The 25,581-nt window shown below is 46.8% G+C and overlaps 1 protein-coding gene across 1 annotated transcript in view; it reads left to right on the forward strand.

Annotated features, from left to right (window-relative positions):
* The first annotated feature begins 302 nt into the window (after positions 1 to 302).
* Positions 303 to 25,581, forward strand: part of MAP2K1 (mitogen-activated protein kinase kinase 1) — a 40,291-nt gene continuing 15,012 nt past the window's right edge. Inside the window, exons 1-5 of the mRNA XM_035131171.3 lie at positions 303 to 641; positions 16,262 to 16,472; positions 18,300 to 18,446; positions 22,944 to 23,021; positions 23,980 to 24,031. Coding sequence (XP_034987062.1) covers positions 562 to 641; positions 16,262 to 16,472; positions 18,300 to 18,446; positions 22,944 to 23,021; positions 23,980 to 24,031 — 568 coding nt within the window. The 5' untranslated portion in view covers positions 303 to 561. The remainder of the gene's footprint in view (positions 642 to 16,261; positions 16,473 to 18,299; positions 18,447 to 22,943; positions 23,022 to 23,979; positions 24,032 to 25,581) is intronic.

Below are 25,581 nucleotides of genomic sequence, written 5' to 3' on the forward strand. Positions count from 1 at the left end.
CTGTCCCGTTTTGCATGCGAGGTCTGCCGCTCAGCTGCACCGGCTCTTCCCGGGCTGCTCTGGCCCCGGAGCGCGCCTTTCGCGGCCCCTCCTTGCCGCAATTTCCCACGCATTCCGGGCAAAGTAAGGGGAGGGAAGCTTCACCCCTGTGCAACGTCCATGCGCACGGCTCTGGGCACATGCGCCCTGAGCTAATCCGGATCCCTTCGCTCGTCGGGGGAGGACCCTCCGCCCTCTCGCGCCGCTGAGGCGCTTCTCTCCCCGCCTTGTTCTTTAAAGCGCCCAGGAGGCGAGCGCTCGCCTCGGCACAGGAGCTGCAGCCGCAGTAAACGCCGCCCAGAAGGTGGCGGAGCGCCCAGGCAGCTTCCCAGAAGAACCTCGGAAGGCGCAGAGCGAGCCGGCGCCTGCTTTGCCCCGGGCTCCTCCGCTCGGCTTCCGAGCCTCGAGGAGGGAGCGCGCGCGCCCAGCGCAAGGCAAGAGGACCGAGCGCGGGGCTCGGCGGGCAGAGGCAGCGCGGCGGCGCTTTTGCAGCCAATCTCCTCGGAGCGCGCGAGAGAGACCATGCCGAAGAAGAAGCCCATGCCCATCCAGCTCCACCCCGCGCCCGACGGCTCCGCCATCAACGGGACCAGCGCGGCCGAGTGAGTCAGGCTGTGGGGACGGAGGGGGAGGCAAGCGGAGCGCGACCGGGCTGGATTCCCTCGCCGGGCCGCCCTTGCGCTTTCCTGCCCTCGGAGCGCGCCGTCCCCTTGGGAGGGTTTCGTCTTCTTTCCCCGGACTTCGGTGGAAGATGGGGGCGCTGGGGGAACTTGGAGGGGTGGGGAAAGACGCCCGGCGGAAATCCAGGAGCCCCCTCGTTTCCTTTCGCATTCTTAGTTGCTTTTAAAGTGGTTGTTCGAAACTGTAGGCTGAAGAGCACAGAAATATGCTTGTGCGTTAGGGCTCGTGTGTAGGGGTCGTTTCAAAGAAAGGGAGGAAATGAGTGAATGGACTACTGACAACTCGGAATCTGCGCTCATTAAACCACTTTATTCTCTCTAAAGAGAAAATTATGGCTGGAGATTAAGTTGTAAACTGCCCTAGTGCAAGGAGGACTCGCTATTTCAGCCTAGCTACAGGTTTCTCTGCTGAAGACCGTTGTAGCGGACTTCCCGGAATGTTTTGTAGCTGCTACATCGCTAAAAGCAGCGCCTGTAAAAAATAGACACTTTTTAAAATTTATTTGTGAGTTGGCAGAGCCTTTCCACACCCTCCGGCTCCAGTCTGCAGTGACAGTTTTGTGGCCGCCAAAACTGCATTAATTGTTTGCAGGAAATGCTACTTAAACGCGAAAGTAAGACACCTGCAATAATATGTTTGCATAACCCCACGGAATCGCCATACTGTGCTGTTGTTGCTATGCTGACTACAAGCTATTCTAACGAAGTGCATGTTCTCTGACATCTCCAGATAACAGATCTGAAGATGTTCTTGTGTTTGCACATCACAATCCAGGCGCTGGGGATGAAGGGTGGAGTGTGGGATGAAACAGCAAGCAGCTCATTGCCTTAGCCTCTCATTTGAAATGGTACCAAGATGTTTGCATTAATCAAAACTATTGCCTTTGATCGTCAGGATTACCTGTGAATTGACAACTCTGAGTGCCTGGAAAGTTCTGTATTGAAGCCCTCTGCCTAGTGAAGGGTGGGGGAATGAATAATACAAGTACAACAGGTCCCCAATTTCCTCTCCATTGCAGTGCTGAGATGTACGCAATGGAATTAACGGAATCCGATATTGTACAGTATTTCTAAACTCAGATACAAACTGATACAAACTTACACTTTCAGGACCGATGGGAATTTTTTTGGGGGGGGGCATTCTAATTGGAATTTATCAACTGGCTTTTGTACTTTCTGAATGCTCTCTCATAGTCCCAGGGTCAAAAACCTATATACCTACATTTAGAAATGCAAGGTTAAAAGTAAAATGCAATTTTAAAAGTATGTACTTTTAATACAGTTTTCCTTTAGTTTTTCTTAATCGCAGGTTGATGTAGAAACTGTAGGCCTACACAACAGAATCATGCAAAAGTAACACTGCCCAGAAATGGATTGATTCATCCTTTCCTAAAGTGAGAGTTCTGCTGTTGCTTTGTCAGGATCCTGTAATCCTTTTCCATTTTTCATACGTGTACATGAATTGCTGTTGGTCATAACCACCCACATAATGTTTTTATATCCTCGAGTCCATTTTTTAACGATTCCTGTATATGTAGAAAAATGTTTATCATTGGATATCCACATGACTCTTTGAAGTGAGAGGTTCCCCTCAGAAAAAGGCAGGGTAGATATGTATATATATATTCTTATTTGTTTGTAAAGGTCTATCTCTACCACCATATCATAAACTATCCAGGCATTTTTCAATGTTAAAACATACAATACCATTTAAAAATAAATATATATATATAGATAATCATCAAGGTGACTGGCTATTCAAAATAAAAAATTAAACAGCTGCAAATAACAATATTTACTTTAAAAATCCACATGGGTGGGTGGACAGACTGTTTCTGGTGTGCCATTTCCCCCTTCAAAATACTTCCACAAGCAATCACAGTGGCAAAAATTGTGCTACGGTCAATGGAACGATGAATCAGTCTTCTGGAAATGGCCAAATGCTATTGAGAATTGAACATAGGTTCTGACTCAACCTGTGTGCAAACTCAGGCTGCTAAGTAAGCTCAGCAGACATGAGATAAAAAGGGTAGGACCTCTTATCAGTTAGTTACTAGGGTAGGATGAGGAAGTAGAAGGCAAAAGTACGGTAGGTTTCACAATGAAGGAAGGAAGTGCTGAGCTTCTGTAAGAAGCTGGTGCTAATTTAACATTCTTAAATGGTCTGTAGTCATTTGGGTGATGTTTGGGATGGCCAGGTTTGCAAATGTCAGCAGATTGCTCAGGATGGTGAAAACCCAAGCAGAATCTGGATCTGGAAAGCTCCAGGATGATCTGTCTGTATTGTGTGAGTGGGTAACAAAATGGCAAATGAGGTTAAGTGTAAGTTAATTGCAAAGTGATGCCCATTCAGATACACTGATGGGCTCTGGTGGTGCCTGACCTTGAAAGAGATACAGTATTGGGGACACGGTGGATAGCTCAGTGAGAGTGCTAATTTGGTACCCGGCTGAAATGAGTGAGACAAATTCTGTGCTGGGAAGTATTAGGAAGCGGGATGAAAACACTGTTTGGAATTCTGTGTGCAGGTCTGGTTGTCTGCTCTCAAATGAGGATATCTTAGTTCTAGAAAGAGGTGCAAAAGATGGCAACCAACACCCTTAAGAGGTTGGAGCACTTTTCCAATGCAGAAGGGCTAAATAATGTTGGACATATTAATTTGGGGGGAGGCTAAACAGAAGTCATAAGAGAGGTTTATAAAATGATGCATTGTGTAGGATAGAATAGGTAAGATACATGGAGTGGATAGAGAAACATTTTTCTCAATTTCTCAGAACTTTAGAACTTGTAGCCACCCAGTGCAAATTATATATAGCAGGCACGCCCAACTCTCTAGAGAATGCAATCTACTCCCAGTATAATAAAACTGGCAGTGGTCTACCAATTGTCATTGCCAATAGTTCTTGAGCTTTTTGGGGGGTGGGGACCGGAGTTGTTGAGCTTTTTTTTAGGGGGAGATGTCAGAGTTGATTAGCTTTTTTTAGGAAGGGAATACTACACTTGTTGATGGAGGAAATACAAGCTGTCTCAGCAGCGATGCTAATTAGCACCAGGGGCAGGGGGCATGGAGATCGCTCTCAGGAGCAACCAGGTGAACACTTTCAAATATCCCGCGATCAACCTGGGACACCCTGGCAATCTACCTGTCTATCACGGCTGACCGGTAGACATTGTTGATATATAGTCCCTTTACCTTTTTAAGGGACCCAGGTGGCGCTGTGGGTTAAACCACAGAGTCTAGGGCTTGCTGATCAGAAGGTCGGCGGTTCGAATCCCTGCAATGGGGTGAGCTTCCGTTGCTCGGTCCCAGCTCCTGCCCACCTAGCAGTTTGAAAGCACGTCAAAGTGCAAGTAGATAAATAGGGACCGCTCCGGCGGGCAGGTAAACGGCATTTCCATGTGCTGCTCTGGTTCACCAGAAGCAGCTTTGTTATGCTGGCCACATGACCCGGAAGTTGTCTGCGGACAAACGCTGGCTCCCTCGGCCTATAGAGCGAGATGAGCGCCGCAACCCCACAGTTGGAAACGACTGGACCTGATGGTCAGGGGCCCCTTTACCTTTTTACCTTTAGTCTCTTTAAAAGAATTCTTCATACAATGCATTATGTCTACCTGGAAAATGCTGGTGCGGAATGTATAAAAGAGACCTGGTTTGCTTAAGGGGTTCAGACTGAGTCTCTCAGATCGGGGTGTCACATGAGCCATTGCTTGAGGTGCAGTTCTATAACCCATCTCCTTTGTCAGATACCCACTTCAGGAATTGTTTGGTTCTGAGTGTCTGTGCCTATTGTTGTTGTTGTTACATATTTATTTGTACCCCACCTTTCCCCCTGACGAGACTCAAGGCAGCTTACAGATAAAAGCTACAGTCGCTAAAAACATAGGAAAAGCAATCATTAAAAAGCAATTAAACATTAATAGAATGAAAACTATACACATATATAAAATCGTGATTAAAATTTACAAACGGTTACAATAAAAACAGCACGTCAGCAGCCGTTTCATTAAAAGCAGTCAATTCCAAAAGCCTGCGGGAACAAGGAGGTTTTCACCTGCTGGTGGAAGGACAACAAGGAGGGAGCCAGTCTAGGTTTTGCAGGGGGGGCGTTCCAGAGTTTGGGAGCAGCCACCAAGAAGGCCCTTTTCCACGTCCCTACCAGGTGTGGCAGTCTGTGGGTACTAGTAATGACTGTTGTCATGAACAAATCACTATTTGATCAGGTCTGGGCTGTCTGCTGTAATTAAGCTCCATAGATATGGAGGACCATTTTGATGGTTTGACCCTGAAGACTGTTAGAGCTTCAGAACTTCCCACAGATTTGGCCAGCAGTCTTACCAGGGCCATAGCCTACCCCTGGATCAGGAGGTAACCTGGGTCGTTGGAACGACTGCTTCCTAATGTTATTGGCCAAGCCATAGAGTAAATTTAGCTAAATGGTTTTTAGCTCTGCACCATATCAATGAAACTGCAAGGTTGACTGTTGGAGAGCAGATGGTGGAAAACTAAAAGGGAATACGCTCAAGCACAGATTAGAGCCCATTTTAGAGCTTATACTACTGCTGTGGAGAAAGCTCGCTTCACCACCACCATTGATTCTGCACAATGCCAGCAAATGCAGCCCTTCTCAGTGGTGAAAGGCCTGTGCTGCAGAGGCCCAATGGATCAACCTGTTTAACTCTCAAAGGCCTATAGGTGCCTTCTGCAGATGAGATCACTCATGTCAGCTCTGGCATAGCTTTGACAGAATCTGAGAAAGATGCAACTAGAACACCGTCTGGCCCTGTTATGAATTATTTTTAGCTTGAACAGCCTGAGGTTGTTGATAAGTTGCTTAGAGGGTTGAGACATCGTGCTTGCTTGTTGGATGCTTACCTTTCCTAGCTGATAAAATTAGCCAGTGCCAGGTTAACAATCACAGGAGGTAAATGCTTTTTTTTTACTTCTGGTGTCAAGATGTTGGAAGGGTGGCCCTGCATTTTAACTTGCCAAATTTGTGACCGCCACACCAGTAAAGTTAAAGGGACCCCTGACCATTAGGTCCAGTCGTGACTGACTCTGGGGTTGCGCGTTCATCTTCGCATTATTGGCCGAGGGAGCCGGTGTATAGCTTCCAGGTCATGTGGCCAGCATGACAAAGCCGCTTCTGGCAAACCAGAGCAGCACATGGAAACACCGTTTACCTTCCCACTATAGCGGTTCCTATTTATCTACTTGCATTTTGACGTGCTTTCGAACTGCTAGGTTGGCAGGAGCTGGGACCAAGCAACGGGAGCTCACCCCGTCACAGGGATTCGAACCGCCGACCTTCTGATCAGCAAGCCCTAGGCTCAGTGGTTTAACCACAGCGCCACCTGGGTCCCTCTCGCCACACCAGTGGTGCCTTTTAAAAATCATTTTCATGGTATGCTTCATTCAGGAGGGAAAGAAAGTATTTTCCGTTCTTTAGACCAGCCTTTCCCAATCTGGTGTGCAGCAGCGGGCTGCTGAGGCTGCTGGGAGTTGTAGTCCAAAACGTCTGAAGGGCACCATGTTGGGGAAGGCTGCTTAGTGTAGACATTGGATAGGAATATGTTGATTTTATTTGGAGAGCTTTAATTATGCAGCTCAGAGTTGGTAACGCCAGAGATAAAACTAGGCCAGCTCCCAACGTCTCCTTTCTATGTTGGTACCGCTCTATTATATAACATTTTTGTTGTTGCTCCCAACATCATTTTGTTCTTAATGCTTTTTCTATGCACGCCTGTTCTTCTGTTCCTCCATAAATATATTTTTGTCTTAGATGGGAAGTATGTGCCTTGCAAGCAGCTCTCAGAGAGGCGGCTATTGCTTCAGAAGAGGCCTTGTGCCTCCGGCGAAGGGCACGGGATCTGGGTGTTAGCAAGGTGGCCAACCTGGTGCCTTCCAGATGTAATTGGACTGCAATTCCAAACATCCTGGAACACTAACCATGGTACATAGGTGTAAGGGGGAGAGAGTATAGAGAACCTCCCCCTCTCATCAGGAGTAGCTCCTCCCCAAGCAGCGATGGAAGCGCGGACTCTGAAGAGGCTAGTCAGGAAGCAGAGAGAGAGTGCCTCTCTCTGGCAGCATGGTCACTCTCTCTGGCAGAGTGGTCTCGGCTCCACAGCCCCGGCTCCACAGGCAGGAAGAGAGAGAGGCGGAAAGGGGGGAAAGGGAAAGCACGGAGCGTAGACCTTTTCCCCCGTTTCCGGAATTACGGAGGAGGAGAAAGGGGAGGAGATTCGCTGTCCCGAGGCTATTATGTTGGGAAAAATCATGAAAAGGGGCAGTGCCGGATTCTGGATCGGAATGAGCAGACATGTTTCCAACACCCCGTTACACTGTAAATAGAGTGCACCAATAAAGACTGTTAAAGGACAAGCATGTGGAAGGTCGTTACTCTGGAGTAGTCGCAACAACCCCTGACAGTAGGAATATAGGAAGTTGTTTTCTGCCAGGTCGGATCACTGGTCAGTCTAGCTCATTGGTCTTCAGCTGGTGGGTCTGGAGTCTGGACTACTTCCAAGCAGTATCAACACAGTTGTTGTTGTTGTTGTTTTAAAAAACGAGAAGCTATAAGTTTCCCTTAGCTTTGTATCTTCACAACACCCCTGTGCGGCTGGACATGCTGAGAGATTGTGACCTACCCATAGCTGCCTAGTGGGCTTTGTAGCTGTGTGAGGATCTGAACATGGGTCTTCTTAGTCCCTAGTGGTGTGGCTGTGGGTGTGAGTGTGGATAGGTGGGTGGGTGGCACACACACACACACACACACACACAGAGAGAGAGAGAGAGAGAGAGAGAGAGAGAGAAAGAGAGCTGCCCTGAGATTAACACATCATGCATCTGATAGAGTGTACTTTAGTTCATAGAAAGCTTATGCTTATAATACATTGGTTAATTCTTCAGGTGCCAAATGAGTCCATTTACTAAAATTACAGTCTCTCTTTTCTATATCTCCGGTCTCTAAAATGGCCTCACTTACATTTTTGTCTTCTAAGTGCTTGTTGCTTTTTTTTTGGGGGGGGGGGAATCCATCTAGTTTGTTTAAAACAGTCTCCTTTCCCATTCCCTACTGATAATATGTTAACCAGTCCACCCTGGTTGTGCCAGGGTGTACTTTGCGAGCAGGGCATTATGAATTTAGCATAATTCCAAGCTAATGGTGGAACTGTTTGTTATTAAATGTACTATTCAAATCCACCTTAAATCCCTATTCAGTTCCAAGCACAGATTGGTGAGCCAGCTTTCCAATCTACCCCCAGGAGAAATAAAATATTCTCATCAGTATCCATTATAATTATAAAGAGCTAGGTAGAAATGTACACGGAAAAGTGTGTTGGCAGTGTTTCTTAACCCTTGTATGTGTTGTCACATGAGATTCTTTTAAAATGAAATTTATGAGCAATTAATTACTGTACTGTATGTTGGTGAGGATGCAAAGAGAGATGGGGGGGGGATCACCTCCAGGCATCATTCACCAGGGTAACCTCTAAGACAAGTTCTGGATTCTCTGGGAGCATGTTGCTTCCCTTGGGTGCAAGGGTTCCTGGGTTCAGCCTGCAGGCAAGGCCATTCATAGAATCATGGAATTGTAGAGTTGGAAGGGACCACAAGGGTCATCTAGTCCACCCCCTGCAGTGCAGGAATCTTTTGCCCAACATAGGCCTCGAACCCATGACCCTGAGATTAAGAGTCTCATGCTGTACAGACTGAGAAAAGATTTGTGTTTGAAATTTGGATACAAAAAGATGCTGTGTGATAACATGAACCATTTTGATGCATTTTCATGTTGTTAAACTGGAAGGAAATCCAGTGATGGGAGTTAAGGACACATTTTTAGATACAGAGGACCAGTGTTAGCAACTGAGATATGAAAGCTAGGAGCTAAATGGCACCTTAAACCTAGGTTATGGGTGCAAGAACGGAATGTCTAGGCACATTTTTTTATAACAAGAATACAAAGCTGAAAATGAATGAACTGCAGCTAAAATATTATGTTCATTTTTCACGTGGTCTAGTCCTTCTCCTGCCCACCCCCTACTATTATTAAGAGGGTCTCTTCTCCAGTCTTCAGAGAAGAGCTGGAAGCGGGGAGACAGAAAAAGGCCCTCCTTTCCTTCCACTCTGCAGTTTTAATCTGAAATCTTAGGCGCAGTACTGCGCCCAGAGCTCAGAAACTGCTCCAGCTAATGAAATTCCCTGTTGCAAAATACGCCTAGAACAACGGGAGTTTTGAACACTGCAGAGGACTTTTTAGGAAGTGTCAGATCATCCTGATATAGCACATGCTTTGCATTCGTGAGATTTCACGCCAGTATCTCCAGATAGGACTGGGGAGGTCTGAACCCTTGAAGGGCCACTGCCAGTCAGTGTAGGCAGCGTTGGGCTAGGTAGCAAAACAGTTTGACTCAGGATGAGGCAGTGCAAAGAGGCAGTCAGCCAACCCTCCAGGGATGTGAGGGCACATTTGGAATTTTTAAAGAGTGTTGCAGGTGTGGGCAGCTGCAGGAAGTTGCAAGTGCAATCCTGCTGTGTGTGTCTTTGTTGTCATTTTTTTTAAAACTCGCACATATCACACACACACACACACACACACACACACACACACACACACAGTGTGGTAGGTCCAGGCTGCTCTACCCACATCCAGTCCAGGGAAAGTGACTGATAAGTGTGAGGGAAGTCTTTCTGCAATGGGCAAAAGATTGCTTTCGCCTAGCATTCTCTTCCACTCCTGACAGCAGCCAGACAGATGTTTCTGGAAACTCCACAGCAGGACCCCAAAGCAGCAACCTCTCCATTGCTGGTGGTATTCTCCTGACATCTGGTATGCGGTGGTTTCTCTTGTGGCTAATTTCTCTGGCCAAAAACCACTTTCTTTTGGCAAAACGTCTTCTGCGGTGCTGGCTTCTGTCAGCTCCAGAAGATTCTGTTCTGTTTTTATTCATATGCTAAGCAAGGCAGCCTTGCCAACCTGGTGCCCCTCAGATGTTTGGGAGGACAACTCTGGCGCTGATGGGAGTTCTCATCCCAAACATCTGGAGGGGAGGCACCAGGTTGGCAAAAGGCAGCATCAAAGACTTTGGTTGAGTCTGTCAGGAAGGGAAGCATTCTTTGTGCAAGTGCTCTCCGATTAATGTTATTATTGGAACTGAATGGTGAACTTTCCCCCTGCCTTCCAAGCAGGCAAATTTCCCTCCCTTCCTCACCCCAACCGCAAAAGGGTTGCATCCGAGGACACGTTGCCGCCGAGAATCGCATGCCAAAAGTCTTTGCTGGCTGTAACCCTGCAGCAAAGCAGCAGCTGTTCGAAGGGGGAAAGGGACCATTTGCCGCTCAGAAATTCCTAGCAAACATCTGCTCTCGGATGGACGGAAGGTCTCTCTCCTACTCTCACAGCCCTGTCTGAACAGGAAAAGAGCAAATTCCTTTGGAACGTTGTTGGCTGGCATTCCTCTGTGACTGCGACACGATTTATGGCCTCTCTGAGAGATTTCATCACTTCTTAGACATTCCATCAGGAGTGTGTGTGCGCACGCACTAATGTCAGGGGCAAGGAGGGCTCCAGGAAGCTGATTAGCTTAATCTTCAATCTCTAGAGGAGATTCTCCTGTGAAGCAAGTCGGGGGGGGGGGGAATGCTTCAAATTCCTAGGAGCCAAAATGAAAATGTTAAAGAGTCAGCTGTACATCGTCAGAGTAGACATTTAAATGCCTACATGCTAGTGTAGTGGATTTCCTGCAGTTAAACACTCCAGTTGTGATAGAATTGTAGAGTTGGAAGGGACCCTGAGGATTGTCTAGTCCAATCCCCTGCAATGTAGGAATATGCAGCCAGGACCGAACCTGCAACCTTGGCATTATCAGCACCACATTCTAACCAACTGAGCCATCCAGATGGTAATGTTCCAAGACAGCTTTTATTTGGTCGCAACAGTGGTTGCTGGGGAATCAAAAAAAGTGGAGTCCACAGGCCTATACAGTAACTTATAGAGGCTCATATAGAGGCATTCCCTTGCCTTAGGGAAGGGAATTAGGGAAGCTTTTAATCTTTAAGAAATTAGTGTATTTTAATATTTCTGTTGGAAGCCACCCAGAGTGGCTGGGGAAACCCAGCCAGATGGACGGGGTATAAATAAATTATTATTATTATTATCATCATCATCATTAGCTTGATGCAGGTGTAGAAATTAAGCAATGTTCTTGGAGGGAAAGCATGCCTGCATTATCAGAGCTTGGGTGCCTGATTCAGCAGGAAGAATTCATTGTCTGCTTTCTATCAAGCTGGTCCAAGCCTGAGATTTTTCCTGCACAAACCTTCTTGACACATAGAATAAGCAGATTCTCCTAACAATATCCTTTCACACGCTTTTTACAGCTCTCACATATAGGCTACCTATCAATGTGTTCATCAATACATTTGCCCACTGCACTAGCATCAAAAATGTCAGAGAGCCCAGGTGGTAGGAGCCTGAGTAGGCCCTGCTTGTCTGCCCACCCCTGCTTGCTGCTAGGTGAGAGCACAGCCTAGGGAGCTGCGTTGCTGCTGTGTGTACCCAGATGGATGGGGGGAGGGGACCCTGGAAGAGGAGGAGAAGGAGGTGGCCTCAGGAGAGTCTTGGTGCTTATGTGGGACTTGCTCAGCTGGTGGCTATTGCAGTAAAGTGATTTTTTTCCCCGGGTAGTGGTGCCAGTACAGCTCCTTGTCAAGGTTGCTAGGAATGTCTCTGCCCAGGAATGCCAGTGAAGAGAACAAGGAAGCAAAAGATCAGAAAGATCTATCTGTGTCTGAGATCCTTGAGGGCTGCTGCCAGTCAGATAGTACCCTGGTATAAGGGAGTTTCCCAGGCTCCTCAAGGCTGAGCTGGCTTCTGTTACCGGTATTTCTTGAGATGCTGCTCTTGAAAAGCAATTAAAAATTACTTTGCCCTCTTGTTTCAGCCACCATGTGGAAGCAAGCATGTATTGCTTTTCAAGATGCATGGAGCTCTCTGAAGAATTTCAGAGTTTTCACTCTCCCGCACCAGCAATTTTCCCAGTTGCAATTGTTCATGCAAATTGTACTGTCAAACACCTCCTACCTTTTCAAAAACAGACAGGTGCGTAGGTGCTTTAGATGAGCACTCGTGCCTTTACGCCTGTACCCCCAAATCTGTGCCAGTAGATTTGAAACGCAGTTAGACATGATACGATTCATGCAATTAACCATGACAATATATATATATACTGTATCTTTAAAGAGCAAACTGCAGGCATGATGTAAAATTGACCACACGAGGCAGTGATGGCCACCAACTTGTATGGCCACTCAAGGAGCATGTCTATCGAAGCTAGGGGAAAGGGGGTGTGGTTAGGGAGAGGTGTGGTCCGGAGAGAGTTCTAGAGACCAGCTCAAGAGATCTGGGGGTTCCATTCGATTCCCGAGCCTGACGGTCCCCACCCATGGCCTAGCATGTTGTTCTAACTGTTGAATAACAAAGGCATAACTGGGAAAGGCCTGTTTTGCTTCTTATCTTGAGGGGGTGGGCAGTAATCTGCTTAGGCCCTTAGAATGGCTTGCTTAATTGCGGAATTTGTGGAATGTGGGTTCCTCCCTTTATCCCTATGTTCCATCCTACTCCTGCTTGAAGGCAACCACCCTGCACTCTGTGTGGCGGATATGGCTTGCTGTTATTTGCTTCTCTCTCTGCCAGAGCAGAAACCTGAGAAATGGTGCATCCCCCGAAACTAGATTCAGCACAAGAACCACGTAGCTGTTTCTCTCTCTCTCTCTCTCTCTCTCTCTCTCTCTCTCTCTCTCTCTCTCTCTCTCTCTCTCTCACACACACACACACACACACACACACACACACACCGCAACTTACAGTAGAAGTTTATTTTATTTCATAAATGCACATATTATCTGTAAATAAATTGGCATTCTGACCTGGAATTGCATTGCATTTTCAACCTACAGTGGTCAAAACAAACAGTTTAGAATGAAGCGTTTTAAATGTGCAGCATGGGTCAAATGTATCTGCGCAAATCTCTGCGAATGGTGCTGGCAATTTTTCTCGCATGGCTCTTGTCATTTGACCAGGATATTCTGTCTCTGGCGCCACCTGATCTTTTGCTGTGGAAGCTCCCGGGTCCTAGCTCAGCTGGCTCTGAGCCAAGGAGTTCAGCTGACCAGGTGGGCCCTGCCAGCGGATGCTCTTTCAGAAGCCTGAGCTGCTTATTCTGCTCTCCTGCCCTGTCAGAAAACTTCCAGGGCAGGAAGTGAATAATCAGATTGCACTGACATGCAAATATTTACTGCCGTGCGATAAGACAAGTGCTCTGCTCCTCCTCTTAATGAGAGCCGCTTCTAATTTTGTTTTCTGACTGTTGGGATAAAGGGGTAGAAGGCAGCTGTTTCCACCTGTGCCTCTTCTTTCTTTTAGCTGATGCATTGGTTGTTTTGCAGGGGCTGTGAGAGAGAAACTCTGTTTCTTTGTTTTAATTGGGGGGGGGGTTGGCTAGGAAAACACAATCCTCTTGCATTCTTTGTGTCCCAGGCCTGAAATAGATGCAGATTTCCTGTTTCAGGAGATGTTCGGTTTCCCATCTTTCTATTGTAACAGGAGGAGAGTCATGTGGCAGGTGGAACATGGCTATTATAGGCAGTTCATGTATGTTGCATAAACCCTACCATTCTATGCCATTGCATAGAATGCAATCACTCCCTTTTTGTTTGTGAAATGTGCTAGTCTGAAAACTTGGGAAACACATGTTGGCAGTCGGAGCTTGCAACCGATTTGCCGCTACTGGGTTCACTTCTGGCCAGAGGTTAGCTAGCTACTAGTCACGACAACTGAACAGGGACAGCCACACTGAAAGCCCTGCTCAGAGTTATTGTGGAGCGGGTTTCGGAGATCTTTGGGACTTTTATTTATTTATTTTATTTCACAACCTGTAAAAGCCTCATGAGACTCTTGAGAGTCCCATGGACTGCAAGAAGATCAAACCTATCAATTCTGAAGGAAATCAGCCCTGAGTGCTCACTGGAAGGACAGATCGTAAAGCTGAGGCTCCAATACTTTGGCCACCTCATGAGAAGAGAAGACTCCCTGGAAAAGACCCTGATGCTGGGAAAGATGGAGGGCACTAGGAGAAGGGGACGACAGAGGACGAGATGGTTGGACAGTGTTCTCAAAGCTACGAACACGAGTTTGACCAAAATGCGGGAGGCAGTGGGAGACAGGAGTGCCTGGCATGCTCTGGTCCATGGGGTCACAAAGAGCCGGACGCGACTAAACAACAACAAAAACCTCAAAGCAGATTACTAAAAGGAGAAGCTGTCCTGCAGACCACAGTGGGTATATAAGGGATATGCCTCTGAAGAAGCCCATTTGCTGGGTTTCACAATCAGGGAGAATGCCTGGAGGTTTCCCATTGGGGCATCTGGTTGGCCACTGTATGAACAGGATGCTGGACTAGATGGGCTTTGGTAGATTAATAGCCTTTGACTAAGTGACACACAGTGAGCTTCCTGACTGAGTGGGAATTTGAACCCTGATCTCCCAGGTCCTAGTCCGACACTCTAACCACTACACCACATTGGCTTCCCATAGTACTTCTGCTATGGGGCAGCTATATATAAATTAAGTAGGTAATGAAATATGGGGAAAGCAAAATGTCACTTTGTGAAGGATCTGAAATGTTTTCCTTGAAGCTTGAATTTGTTTTATTCTGGATTGCTTTATCTGATGTTTTAGTGTGTTGTAAACTGCTTTGAGATTTTTTCCCTTTAAAATATGAAGCGGTATAGAAATGAAATTAATAATAATGATAATAACAACAACAAGAACAATAATATTTCATTGTAAAAATAAATGGTGCCTAGACATTCTGTTGTGGTGACTGTAACCCACGTTTAAGTTGCCTTTTGACAATTAGCTTATATATCTGAGTTTCTAACACTGATTATTGTTCCGCACATGCAGACAGATTCAGCCCTTGCTTAGCCACATCCTCTTCATTTGAGCATAGTTCTTTGTTGATACATCCTCCAAACTTCATGGATGAAGGGAAATGCAAGCTGGCCGCTGTTTCGTTGCTGGCAGGGCTCACTTGGGTGCTTAGCAAATCAAGTGGCTTTTAGATGAGTGGTGTACTTGGTAAAAGGGAGTCAGTTCAAAATCGGCAGGAAATGACTTGTAGCAACCAGAGGTGTTGGCGATCGGTGTGGATTCTGGAAGGGAAGCTGCCCTCTTGTGTTTCCTTGGTTTCCTTTCAGTGAGCAGACACGTTTTATTTATGTAGGAAGGGTGGGCGAGGGAGAAGCGCAAGCAAGAAGCTTCCATACAGCGTGCCCATGGTTATGTAATTGCCTTTGAATTGGCACAGATACGCATCTGAAATATTTACACAAGCTCTGCAGGGTATGATTGCACATTCTATCTGCCCCCCTCACTGAATCCGAGAACCCTTTCTGCAGAGGTAGTGATTGCTCACTGGAACATGAGTTAGCACTGCTGAGTCAACGGGACCACACGGACAATGGAAGAGTTGAGTCAAATATTAACTCCGTTTCCTGTCCCAAAGGGGTGGCTGGCTTGAATCCAGCTAGATGTTCTTATGCACAAATTCTTCCTTTTCCTGTTCATGTTGCATCCGCCGCCACCAAACATGCAAGTTCTGCATGTGCTCCAGTTCTGGGGAGGGGGAAAGGAGGCAAGCAGAATGCGGTATTGGGCTCAGCTGGTTTTCAGATTCCTGACAATTTCAGCTTCCAGTTAGAAGAGAGGTAAAGTCTCCAGGTCTTGTGGTTGCAGATAGATGCTTGGAAGCGCGTTGGCAAAAGCTGCCGGAATCTCTGAAACTTGCAGGAAGTGAGGTGGCTAAAGAGGATTTCTAGAATGTGTGTGTTTTCAGTATCCCGCTAATATATTTGCCCCTCCCTGCGACTAGCAAAACCACAATACATTCTGCTAACAGTAAAACTGAGTAACAAATGTATAAAATCATAGAAATTTTGCCAATTTCCATGGCACATGTGACGAGAGAAACAGAATTGCACTTCCTCTGGTGCAGAATTCAGGTGACCTGGCTTAGAATGTTGATGTTTCTGGCAAGGAATCTACACAGCTCTCCTTTTGACTTAGAAATCCTAAACAGTTGGAGCCCTGAATACCTTGCTCCAAGGGCTCGTGGAATGCCTTTTCTGTGGCTGTGCCACAATTGTGGAGTGTCTTTCCCTTGAGATGGAGATTCATCCAAGTCCCAACCTCAGCATTTCCCCGAGCCATTCTGAGATTGGTGCAGTGTATATTTTCCAATACTGTGCTAAGGAGGAGTGGGATTGGTTCTGAGCCACAGATCAGGGAGTACTGCTACTGCTTCTGTTTTACAGCAACTGCCACCAGAGGCAATTCCCTCACTCTTCCTAATGGTAGAGCTTGCTCTGCTGAATTGCGTTGGCTCCTCCCTCTCCACTTTCTCATTTAGCAGTGTCTGTGAAGGTGACTCCAGTTCAGTTAATGGCTATTTCTTTGCTTTCTCTCTCTTTCTCCTCCCAGGACAAATTTGGAAGCCCTGCAAAAAAAGTTGGAAGAGTTAGAACTTGATGAGCAGCAGCGAAAACGCCTCGAGGCCTTCCTTACCCAGAAACAAAAAGTTGGGGAGCTAAAGGACGATGATTTTGAGAAAATAAGCGAGCTGGGTGCAGGAAATGGTGGGGTGGTCTTCAAAGTCTCGCACAAACCTTCTGGCCTCATTATGGCAAGGAAGGTGAGCATTGTTACTGACCTTATAGACTAAGGTTACCAGATTTTTTTCCAATGAATCTGGGGACACTTTAAATACATACATACATACATACATACATACATACATACATACATACATACATACCGGTACATACTACATGTTCGGGACGTTGATGCTGCTGTGATGGCGGTGGCAGAGGGGCGGCCACCGCCTTGACCTCAACCACCACGTTTCCCCTTCCTCCAAGGCTTCTATCTCCTTTCTCCATGAGCCTGGGCAGCCCCTGAGTTGTTAGTTCTTCGGTGGTGGTGGTGGGAAAGCGGTGTGCGGTGGGTCAGGCATGAAAGGCGGAGAAGGAGGGTCAAGAGCAGTGGCGACAGCGAGGCTCGGGCAGCGCGATGCCTCCCTTCCCATCGGAGCAGCCCCAATCCCATTCCTACTTGTGTGCAAGCAGGAGGGGGCAGGGATCCCTCAGCTGGGAAGGGAGGCTTCCCATTGCCTAACTGAGAGGTCCCTGCCCCCTCCTGCTTGCATGCAAACTCTTATAGCAGGCATCCCCAAACATCGGCCCTCCAGATGTTTTGGACTACAATTCCCATCTTCCCCGACCCCTGGTCCTGTTAGCTAGGGATCATGGGAGTTGTAGGCCAAAATATCTGGAGGGCCGCAATTTGGGGATGCCTGTCTTATAGGCAGCGTGAAGCCTCCTTTCACAGCTGAGAGATCCCTGCCCCGCTCCAAGTAGGAGTTGGGAGGCTGCTCCGATAGGTAGCATGAAGCCTCCCTTCACAGCTTAGTTGCTGGGGTCAGGGAAGGTGGAGGCAGCCCGGAAGCTGCATCTTAGAGCCCCTGCACCACCAACATATGGGGACTTCCGAGCAGCTCCTGAAGCCAGCCAGAGCCAACTGCTCTAGGCTGCTGAGACTGCCGCTGCTGTGTTTCCCAGGGACATTAGATGAAATCCGGGGACATTCCAGAGATGGAATTTGTCCGGGGACTTATTCACAAATCCGGGGACTGTCCCCGGAAAACGGGGACATCTGGTAACCCTATTATAGACCAGCCCTTCCCCAACCTGATGCCCTCCAGCTGTTTTGGACTACAAATCCCATCAGTCCCAGCACAACCAGCACAGGATGAGGGAAGCTGTTTTGGCTAGCTTCCCATTGACAAATTTGCCCTGTGTCTCTCCCTGTTGACCCATTCTGTAATCTTATTTATAATTTATTTTATTTAAAAGCACCTACATATAAACTGATTAATATTTAAAAATCTCTAAGTGATGTATAAAAACAATAAACAGTATGACTAAAACAAAAGTACATCATAAAACCAGTAAAACAGTAGTACAAATTTAGTTTAAACCAAATAAAATTGGGAATTCGGGGAAATGAAACGAATAAAAACTAGGAATCCCAAAGGAGCCCAGGGCAGCAATATATCAAAACATTTATTATTATTATTTTATTCAGTACAAACTTAAAATAAATGCATGAAAAAGCAATCAAATGTCCACATAGTTATTTATTTCACAGTTGCCATTTCTACCAGCTGGCAAATTCTTGAGTAAAAGTCTAGTATGTTTTTGGTACGCATCCACAGAGATCAGTCAGTACAGCCCATAATTCTGGGAGGAGGATGTTCGGATCACAGGTGTTGTCCTCTGTGGCTTCTAACATTCAGACTTCACAAGGGATTCCTCCATAAAATGCACCTTTGTAGCTCTTGGGGTCAATCTGTGTTTGGTATTTTATGACTTTTCTGCCTTCGTAGAGCAGACCCTGCATCTGGGGTATGCTTATTTTCTTTTAAATGCCCCAGAAACTTATGGCAATTATCATTTTGCAGTTAATTCACCTGGAGATCAAGCCGGCAATCCGGAACCAGATCATCCGTGAGCTACAAGTCTTGCATGAATGTAATTCTCCCTATATTGTGGGCTTTTATGGAGCATTTTACAGTGACGGCGAGATCAGCATCTGCATGGAGCACATGGTAAGTAAGCCTTTTCTCTCCACCCCTCTCCCAGCCTTTGGGCTTGTTCCCTGATTAAAGGCTTCCCCATTGTGTGTCTTCATGGAGAGGTGGATAGCTAAGTTAGTAAAGCATGAGACTCTTTAAGCTCAGGGTCGTGGGTTTGAGCCCCACATTGGGTGAAAGAGTCCTGCATTGCAGGGTGTTGGACTTGGATGACCCTCATAGTCCCTTCCATCTCTACAATTCCATGCGGTTGAATACAGAACAGCTATTTGTGCATTCTCAAAGTACCAGAATTTTGGGTCCTCACGAGGCAGGGTTAAGGCACACAACATGGTGATTTGCATGATTAATGCATAGAGCTCATTTACACCAAACACCGAACTGCTTTGGTTAATCAGAACAGCCCTGCTGGATCTGGTCCAAGGAGGCTCACCTAGCCCAGAATCCAGTTCTTGCAGTGGTCAACCAGATACCCCAAAGGGAAGCAGACAAACAGGATCCAAGTGCAACAGCATTTCCCCAACTTGTGAATGCCAGCATTTGGTATATGCTTCTGACAGCAGAGATGGAACAGAGCCATCATGACTTGCAGGCCATATCCACTGCTAAACCTACTCAGCATAGACCCATTGAAATGAATTAACATGACAAACTTGGGGGGGGTGAATGTCAGGATCTGCTCTTGAATAGGGCTAGCACTGGGTGCATCCCTAAAGCTTCCTCTTCCATGGATTTGTCTAATGACTTCAGAAAGCCATCCAAGGAGTGCTTTAACTGTGTGTCCTGCTCAAGAGCTTCATCAGATCTCTTGGTGGCTATTGGACGGAAGCACAGATTGTATATGGAAGGACCTGTGACGAGGTAGGAACACAGGAATCTGACTCAGACCATTGGTCCGTCTTACCTCAGTATTGTCAGCTCTGATTGGCAGCTACTCTCTGGGCTTTCAGACATGAGTCTTCTCCTGTTGTCCCTGGGGATGCTAGGGATTGAACCTGGGGCCTTCCGCATGCAGCGCAAGTGCTCTGTCACTGAGCTATGGCCCCTCCTGTCGAGACAGTTGTAGGATTTACTGCTAAGGCGAGTTCTTCCTTATGTGTGCCCTACCCAAACTGAGAAATATAAAGTACGAGCTTCACCCTGAATACAAATCTATGTAGTATCTCTTCCATACTGCTCCACTTCACCTCGTATTTTTATTTGGCATTCACTGCTGCATTTGTCGTTCTCACCTACAGGGAAGGAAACAGTGAGCATGGGCTGTCTGGGGTTGCTCCCATCTTCCGTTTTTGAACAAAACTAGAAAGTTCTCCTTCCATATTCTCTCTCTCTCTCTCTCTCTCTCTCTCTCTCTCTCTCTCTCTCTCTCTCTCTCTCTCCCTCCCTCCCTCCCTCCCTCTCTCCCTCTCTCCCTCTCTCCCTCTCTCCCTCTCTCCTCTCCTCCCCCTAATGTTTCAGGTTTACCATTATTTTAACATTTATTTTCACTCTGATAGAGGAAAAAACGACACTTTGCTCTCGACATCTGCCAGCCTTTGTCGAGCCAGATGGAACCCCTAGTTTTAGAGCACTAGTTCTCCCCCCCCCCCAATTAAAGGTCAGCCCAAACCCTCCCTCTCTTCAACCCCAGTGGAGGCGTCGAACAATTTCACATGTGTGACCAAATGTTGTTGTGCAATCCGCCCCTCCCCCCAAAAAACCCCCCAAAGTCCCAGCTTTGGAGCTAGATGAAATGGTGCCTACAAAAATAGCTGGCATTCTGAGCACCACGATGCATGGTTATTTCTGCCCTACTCTAACAGAAGTCTTTGTTTTATTTGCCCTTTCTGTTGCGAATGTTTCTTATGAAATGAGAAGGACATGAGTTTTTTTATTTATACTATATTCACGGAAAATGTACTTTGTAGGAAGAGCAGTGAAGAACTTAAAATAAAGGTGTATGAGAGAGAGGGCAGGAGGTAAAAAGGACCCTTCCAGGCTTTGGGGTTGTTGTTTTTTGCAGGTGTAACCTACAGCTACCTATCTATTTAGGGTTTCCCAAATGTGGCTCTCCAGCTGTCATTGGACTACAACTCCCCAGTGGCGTTCCTAACCCAGCTGGTACCGGGTGCGGTGCCTGTGCGGCATCCTGTACAGACTGCGCACACGCAGCATTCAGCATGTGCAGAGTTTGCACGAGGCGCTGTGTGTGCGCAGTCCGCACGGGGCAACGCTGGCATGTAACATGGTGCCGCGCGAGAGTGCGGACGGAGGCGAGGGGCAGGCCGGGGAGGGGCGCACCGAGTGTCACCCCTCCCAGGGTGGCACCCGGGGCATCCCGCCCCCTTGCTACGCCCCTGCAACTCCCATCATCCCTATCTAGCAGGGGCAGTGGTCAGGGAAGATGGGAATTGTAGTCCAAAAATAGACCCAAGTTTGGAAAACCCTTATCTATATCCTACCTTTTCCCCCAGAGCAGGGCAGTCTCGAGCAGGTCGCGCGCCCTGGTGCTGAGGGGCGGAGATCGCTCCGGCACCCCGGCCCGGCGCCCTGTCGCACCGCGCCACCGGGGGTCTATCTAGAGCTGGCCCTGCCCCAGAGCCAGGACTCAAGTCGGCTTGCAAAAATTTAAACAAATACACTTGAAAGAAACGTAGCTGAAAACATAAAAAAAGCTTAAGTAATTAAACTAGCCATGGAATCAAAATGATATAAAAAGCATATCTAGTATTGCAGAATAGTAGTAGTAGTAGCAATAATAATAATAATTAATAAGGTCCCTTCCAGCTCTACAATTCTGTGATTCTGTTCTATGAAATAACTTTACCATTCCGTTCACAATGACACTATCCAGATGAGGAGCTTTAAAGTGTCCTGGACCACCCAGCTTGCTCCTTGCTTGGGCAGCTTTTTCATCCCTGCGTCTCACCCACACTGTCTCTTCCTTAGAGGAAAGTTAGAGGGTTAGTAAATAAATTAACTGCAGAGACTGTTTGTCCCTTGTTAATCAAGCACTTCAGGAAGTCTGGAACACCACGAACCTCTCCACCACCCTGGAAACAGACGCTTCCCGGCTCTATTTGTGAAAACAATTAAAATAAAGATTTTGATTGGGTTTTTTTTTCGTGCTGTGGAAGAGAGATGGGCTCTTTTTAAAGCCTGTTCTTTCCTCAAAATGGTTGTGCTTTGCAAAAAAAAAAATTAATTAATGTGACTTACACCGTTCCTCTCCCCTTCTGCCTCCAGCTCTTAGCAACAGCAGTATATATTTAACTTGGAAAGGGTGTGTTTGCGTTCTGTAACAGGCCCCGATAAGCAAGGGAAGAGATTTTCTTTCAAAGACTGATGTCTAAGGATAACAGGCTTTCTGTGCTGCTTAGTTATGTCTTGCTTGCCTTCCTTGCTCCACCCCCCCCCAAAAAAATCCATGTTTTGGCAGGTCATGGGTGTCCCACTCCTTACCTAACTAATTCTGCCTGACGGAAGAATGTGCGCTCTGCCCACAGCTGTACAGAACTTCCATGTTCAAAGGCAGTATACCCTGGAGATGCTGAGGACCAGTGGGGAAGGGCTCCTGCTTTTGTTACCTGCATGGACCTCTGGACAGGGGTGCCAGGTATATGGGACTCCAGTCCCCTAATATTTTGGGGCAGGGGGCTGTGCACCCCCCATATTGAGGGGGCCAACCCCTCAACCACTGCCGCCGGGCACCATCCGCATGCCCCAGCCCCAGCCTCCGCCTGGCAGCCCAGGAGCCAGGTGAGGGCTGGGAAGAGGGAGGGTGATATTCGCCTTCGCTCATCCCAGCTTCCACCTGGCAACCCAGAAGCTGACCCAGGGCTGGGATGAGCAAGTGCGATGGCACCACCTCAGGTGGGTGGGGGGCAAGTCGGTGCCCCTGCCTCTGGAAAACCCAACAGGCTGACATGCTGTTGGGAAAAGGATGCTAGAGGATGTTAGGCCCCTGCCCCATTTTGATACAGCATGGCTCTTGCATTCTCATGTTGTGTGATGACCAGTAACCTGTTGATTAATTTGTTTAGAAATGTGGAAGTAAGATAAGGTATTGTTAATTCAGCTGTAATCTTATGCAGTGCAAATTCTAGAGGGTGTGTGGGTGGCACGGGGGACACACCTGCCAACCTCCACACTTGGGTAAATAATGGCTTTATTGCACAGAAACATGCTGGTGGAAATGGGTTTCCCTGCCTGCCATCACCACTTATGAACCTTAAATGTGTCATCCGAGTTCAGAGGTTAATGGGATGAGTTACAGAAAGTTGTGTGCCTTTTACGTCCTCAGGTTGTGGGTAAGAAATTGCTCTGTGTGGCCTTCCTTTGTTCTCTCCTTTTGCAGAACTATTTGCCATTTGATTTCATCAAAAACATGGTCCAGCTGTTCCTTTTCTGCTATCAGATGTCAAGCTGCCTTTTTTCCTGCCCCCTTCAGGCCTTTCAGAGTGTCTTTCACACTTTGAGGATAAACATGATTAACGCTCTGAATGTTTAAGCATTTCTTCTTCTTCTTAATAGGACGGCGGCTCCTTGGATCAAGTCCTGAAAAAGGCTGGCAGGATCCCCGAACAGATTCTGGGCAAAGTTAGCATTGCCGTAAGTATGTTGCTTTGGCATTTTAAAGCAAATAAAATCGAAATGCAGTCGGTGATGGCAGGTCAAGTCCAGAAGGCAGAGACAGCTGGTTGAAAGTTTCTGCTTGAGGCAAACTGAAATGAGATGGACAGCTATGACTCGTGCTTCTAAATGTATTGCTTTCCCCCTTTTAAATAGACTGTCTTTAGAAAGACACACTTGGCACAGGAAATATAGCCCACATAGAAGTTCCATTATCACCAGAAGCCTTTAGTTGACTGCGGCAGCTTCTGGGTGGGACAGCCACTACAGTCACCCACAGAGAACTCATTTGTTGTAGTCTAATATGTCCTTCCTGTTCCCCAGCATGTGATGCAACTTGGGGTCAGAGGGCAGGCGGATGGGAGAGAGAGAGAGAAGTATGTGGTGCAAGGAGAGACTCTCCCCATGCTCATTGCTGTCTCTGCATCTGTCTCCTCCACTTCAACCTTGGAAAATAGCTTCCCAAACCTCCCTAAAGTTTATTTTGCTTATTTTTATTTATTAATTAAATTTGTATACCTCCCTTCATCCAAAGGCCACAGACCTGCTTCCTTTCCACCTGGCCTGGGAGGACAGGGCCCTGACTGATTCAATCTACGAAAGCTGAGGCGGCTGAACAGATTTTTGGGTTGGGGTATTGTTTAGGGGGTTCTGCTGCTATTATGATTGCCCTACTTGTTTAAAATGTTTTCAGCTGGTTTTTAACTGCTTCATAGCTTGTGTGTTTTTAATTTGGGGCGTGTGTGTTGCTTTTTAAAGCTTAAATTAAAAATTTTAATTTAATTCTGCTGTATTCTACAAGCAAGTGGAGCCAAATTTGAGGAGTTGTCCTGTAATTCTAAATTCATTTAAAGCACAATTCGTTACATGGAGGAAGAGCATTTCATTTCAATTGCTATTTTTTTGTTTTAATTTAAATTTTTGGTTTTGGATGCAGGTCATAAAGGGTCTAACATACTTGAGAGAGAAGCATAAGATCATGCACAGAGGTAAGGATGCAATCTTCCTTCTTTACAATCAAGTATATTCTGCATTCCTTTGTCTATGCATTTTAGCTGCATTTACCTGTAGGTGTCTGTGAGGTCAGCTCAAAGGATGATAATAGTCTAAGAGAAGATCCACTGAAGTTAATGAACATGACTAAGTTAGGCCCATTAATTTTCAGTGGATCTACTCTGAGGACAACTAGGGTTGAGCTCAGCCCATTCGGAGGAGTGTTAAAAGAATTTTAAGGTCTCAAATATAGAATAAATATTCATAAATGCACACATATCTAAATATATGAACCATGTGTCTGAAATAGTATGGGAGAGCAATCCTGAAGCCATTTTGACTCTTCCAATGACCTCAAGTATTCCTCTGCAATAAGAGAGGCAAATATGGAAAGCCTTCCCATTGTCTTTTTGCTTACAAATCCTGTCTTAAGGGTGTTTTTGTGTATGAATAGGGTGAGCCTGTGACCTGGATTCAGGAACTAAAGTATTAACCATCGTAAAAGAATGGCTAGGCTGCCCAGGTAATGCAGTGACCATTATCAGGTATCCTGGCAGACAGGATTTCTGCTGTAGACCACCTCCTTCTGGGATGTATGTATGATGGTTTGGGGGGTGGTCTTGGGCTACAGGGTGGGCAACTTCAAAAGTCTATATAAGGGCTTGTGCACCATTGTTCAGGGTTCACCTTCCTGTGTGTGGCGAGTGGGGACCCTGTTGCAACAGTTCCTTTAATAAAGATCAGGCTCACTAGCCGCTTTACTTCCCAATATACAGTCAGACCTCATGTTATGTCCGCTGTGGGTTATGTCTTTTCAAGTTACGGACGTGCCGAACCCGGAAATCCCGGAACGGCTTACTTCCGGGTTTGGTGTGTGCGCATGCGCAGAAGTGCTAAATTGCGCTTTGCGCATGCGCAGAAGTGCTGAATTGCATCACGCATGTGCACAGATGCGATGCTTCAGGATGCGGCCTTTTTATGTTGCGAACTGGCCTCCGGAACGGATCCCGTTCGCAACCAGAGGTACCCCTGTACTCTGGTTGGCCTCTGTTGTTTTCTCCTACTGATAGGGAACCCAGTGTGCTGCGTCATGTGTGTGTTTGCCAGGGGAACCTAGAGGGGGCACCACTTGGAGAAGGCTGCCTGATGGAGTTGTTGTGAGGGTAAAATTGGGCTGGGATGGGGAGGGAGAGCCATGCCTGATTCCTTGGAGAAAAAGGCAGGGCACAAGCATAATAAATAAGCAAAATTAAACTTGGATTTCGAGGTTCCTGCTTGCAGTTTGAAACAGGATGTTGGACTTTGGGCCTGAACCCAGCAGGGCTGCTCTTGAATCCCAGTTACAAATTGTAAGGACATACTTTAGGCCCCATTTGCACCATATGCTTAGAGCACTATTACTGTATACCACATTATTAAACCATCACGGCTTCCATAAAAGGATCCTGGGAACCTACAGTTCCTAGAGTGGTTCAACAATCAATCCCTCTTCCCAGGGAACTCTGGGAATTGCTGCTCTTTGAGAGGTCTCTCAACCAACTCTAGC

This window comes from Zootoca vivipara, chromosome 13 (assembly GCF_965207765.1).
Source record: "Zootoca vivipara chromosome 13, rZooViv2.hap1.1, whole genome shotgun sequence".
In the NCBI taxonomy this organism is placed as follows: Eukaryota; Metazoa; Chordata; class Lepidosauria; order Squamata; family Lacertidae; genus Zootoca; species Zootoca vivipara.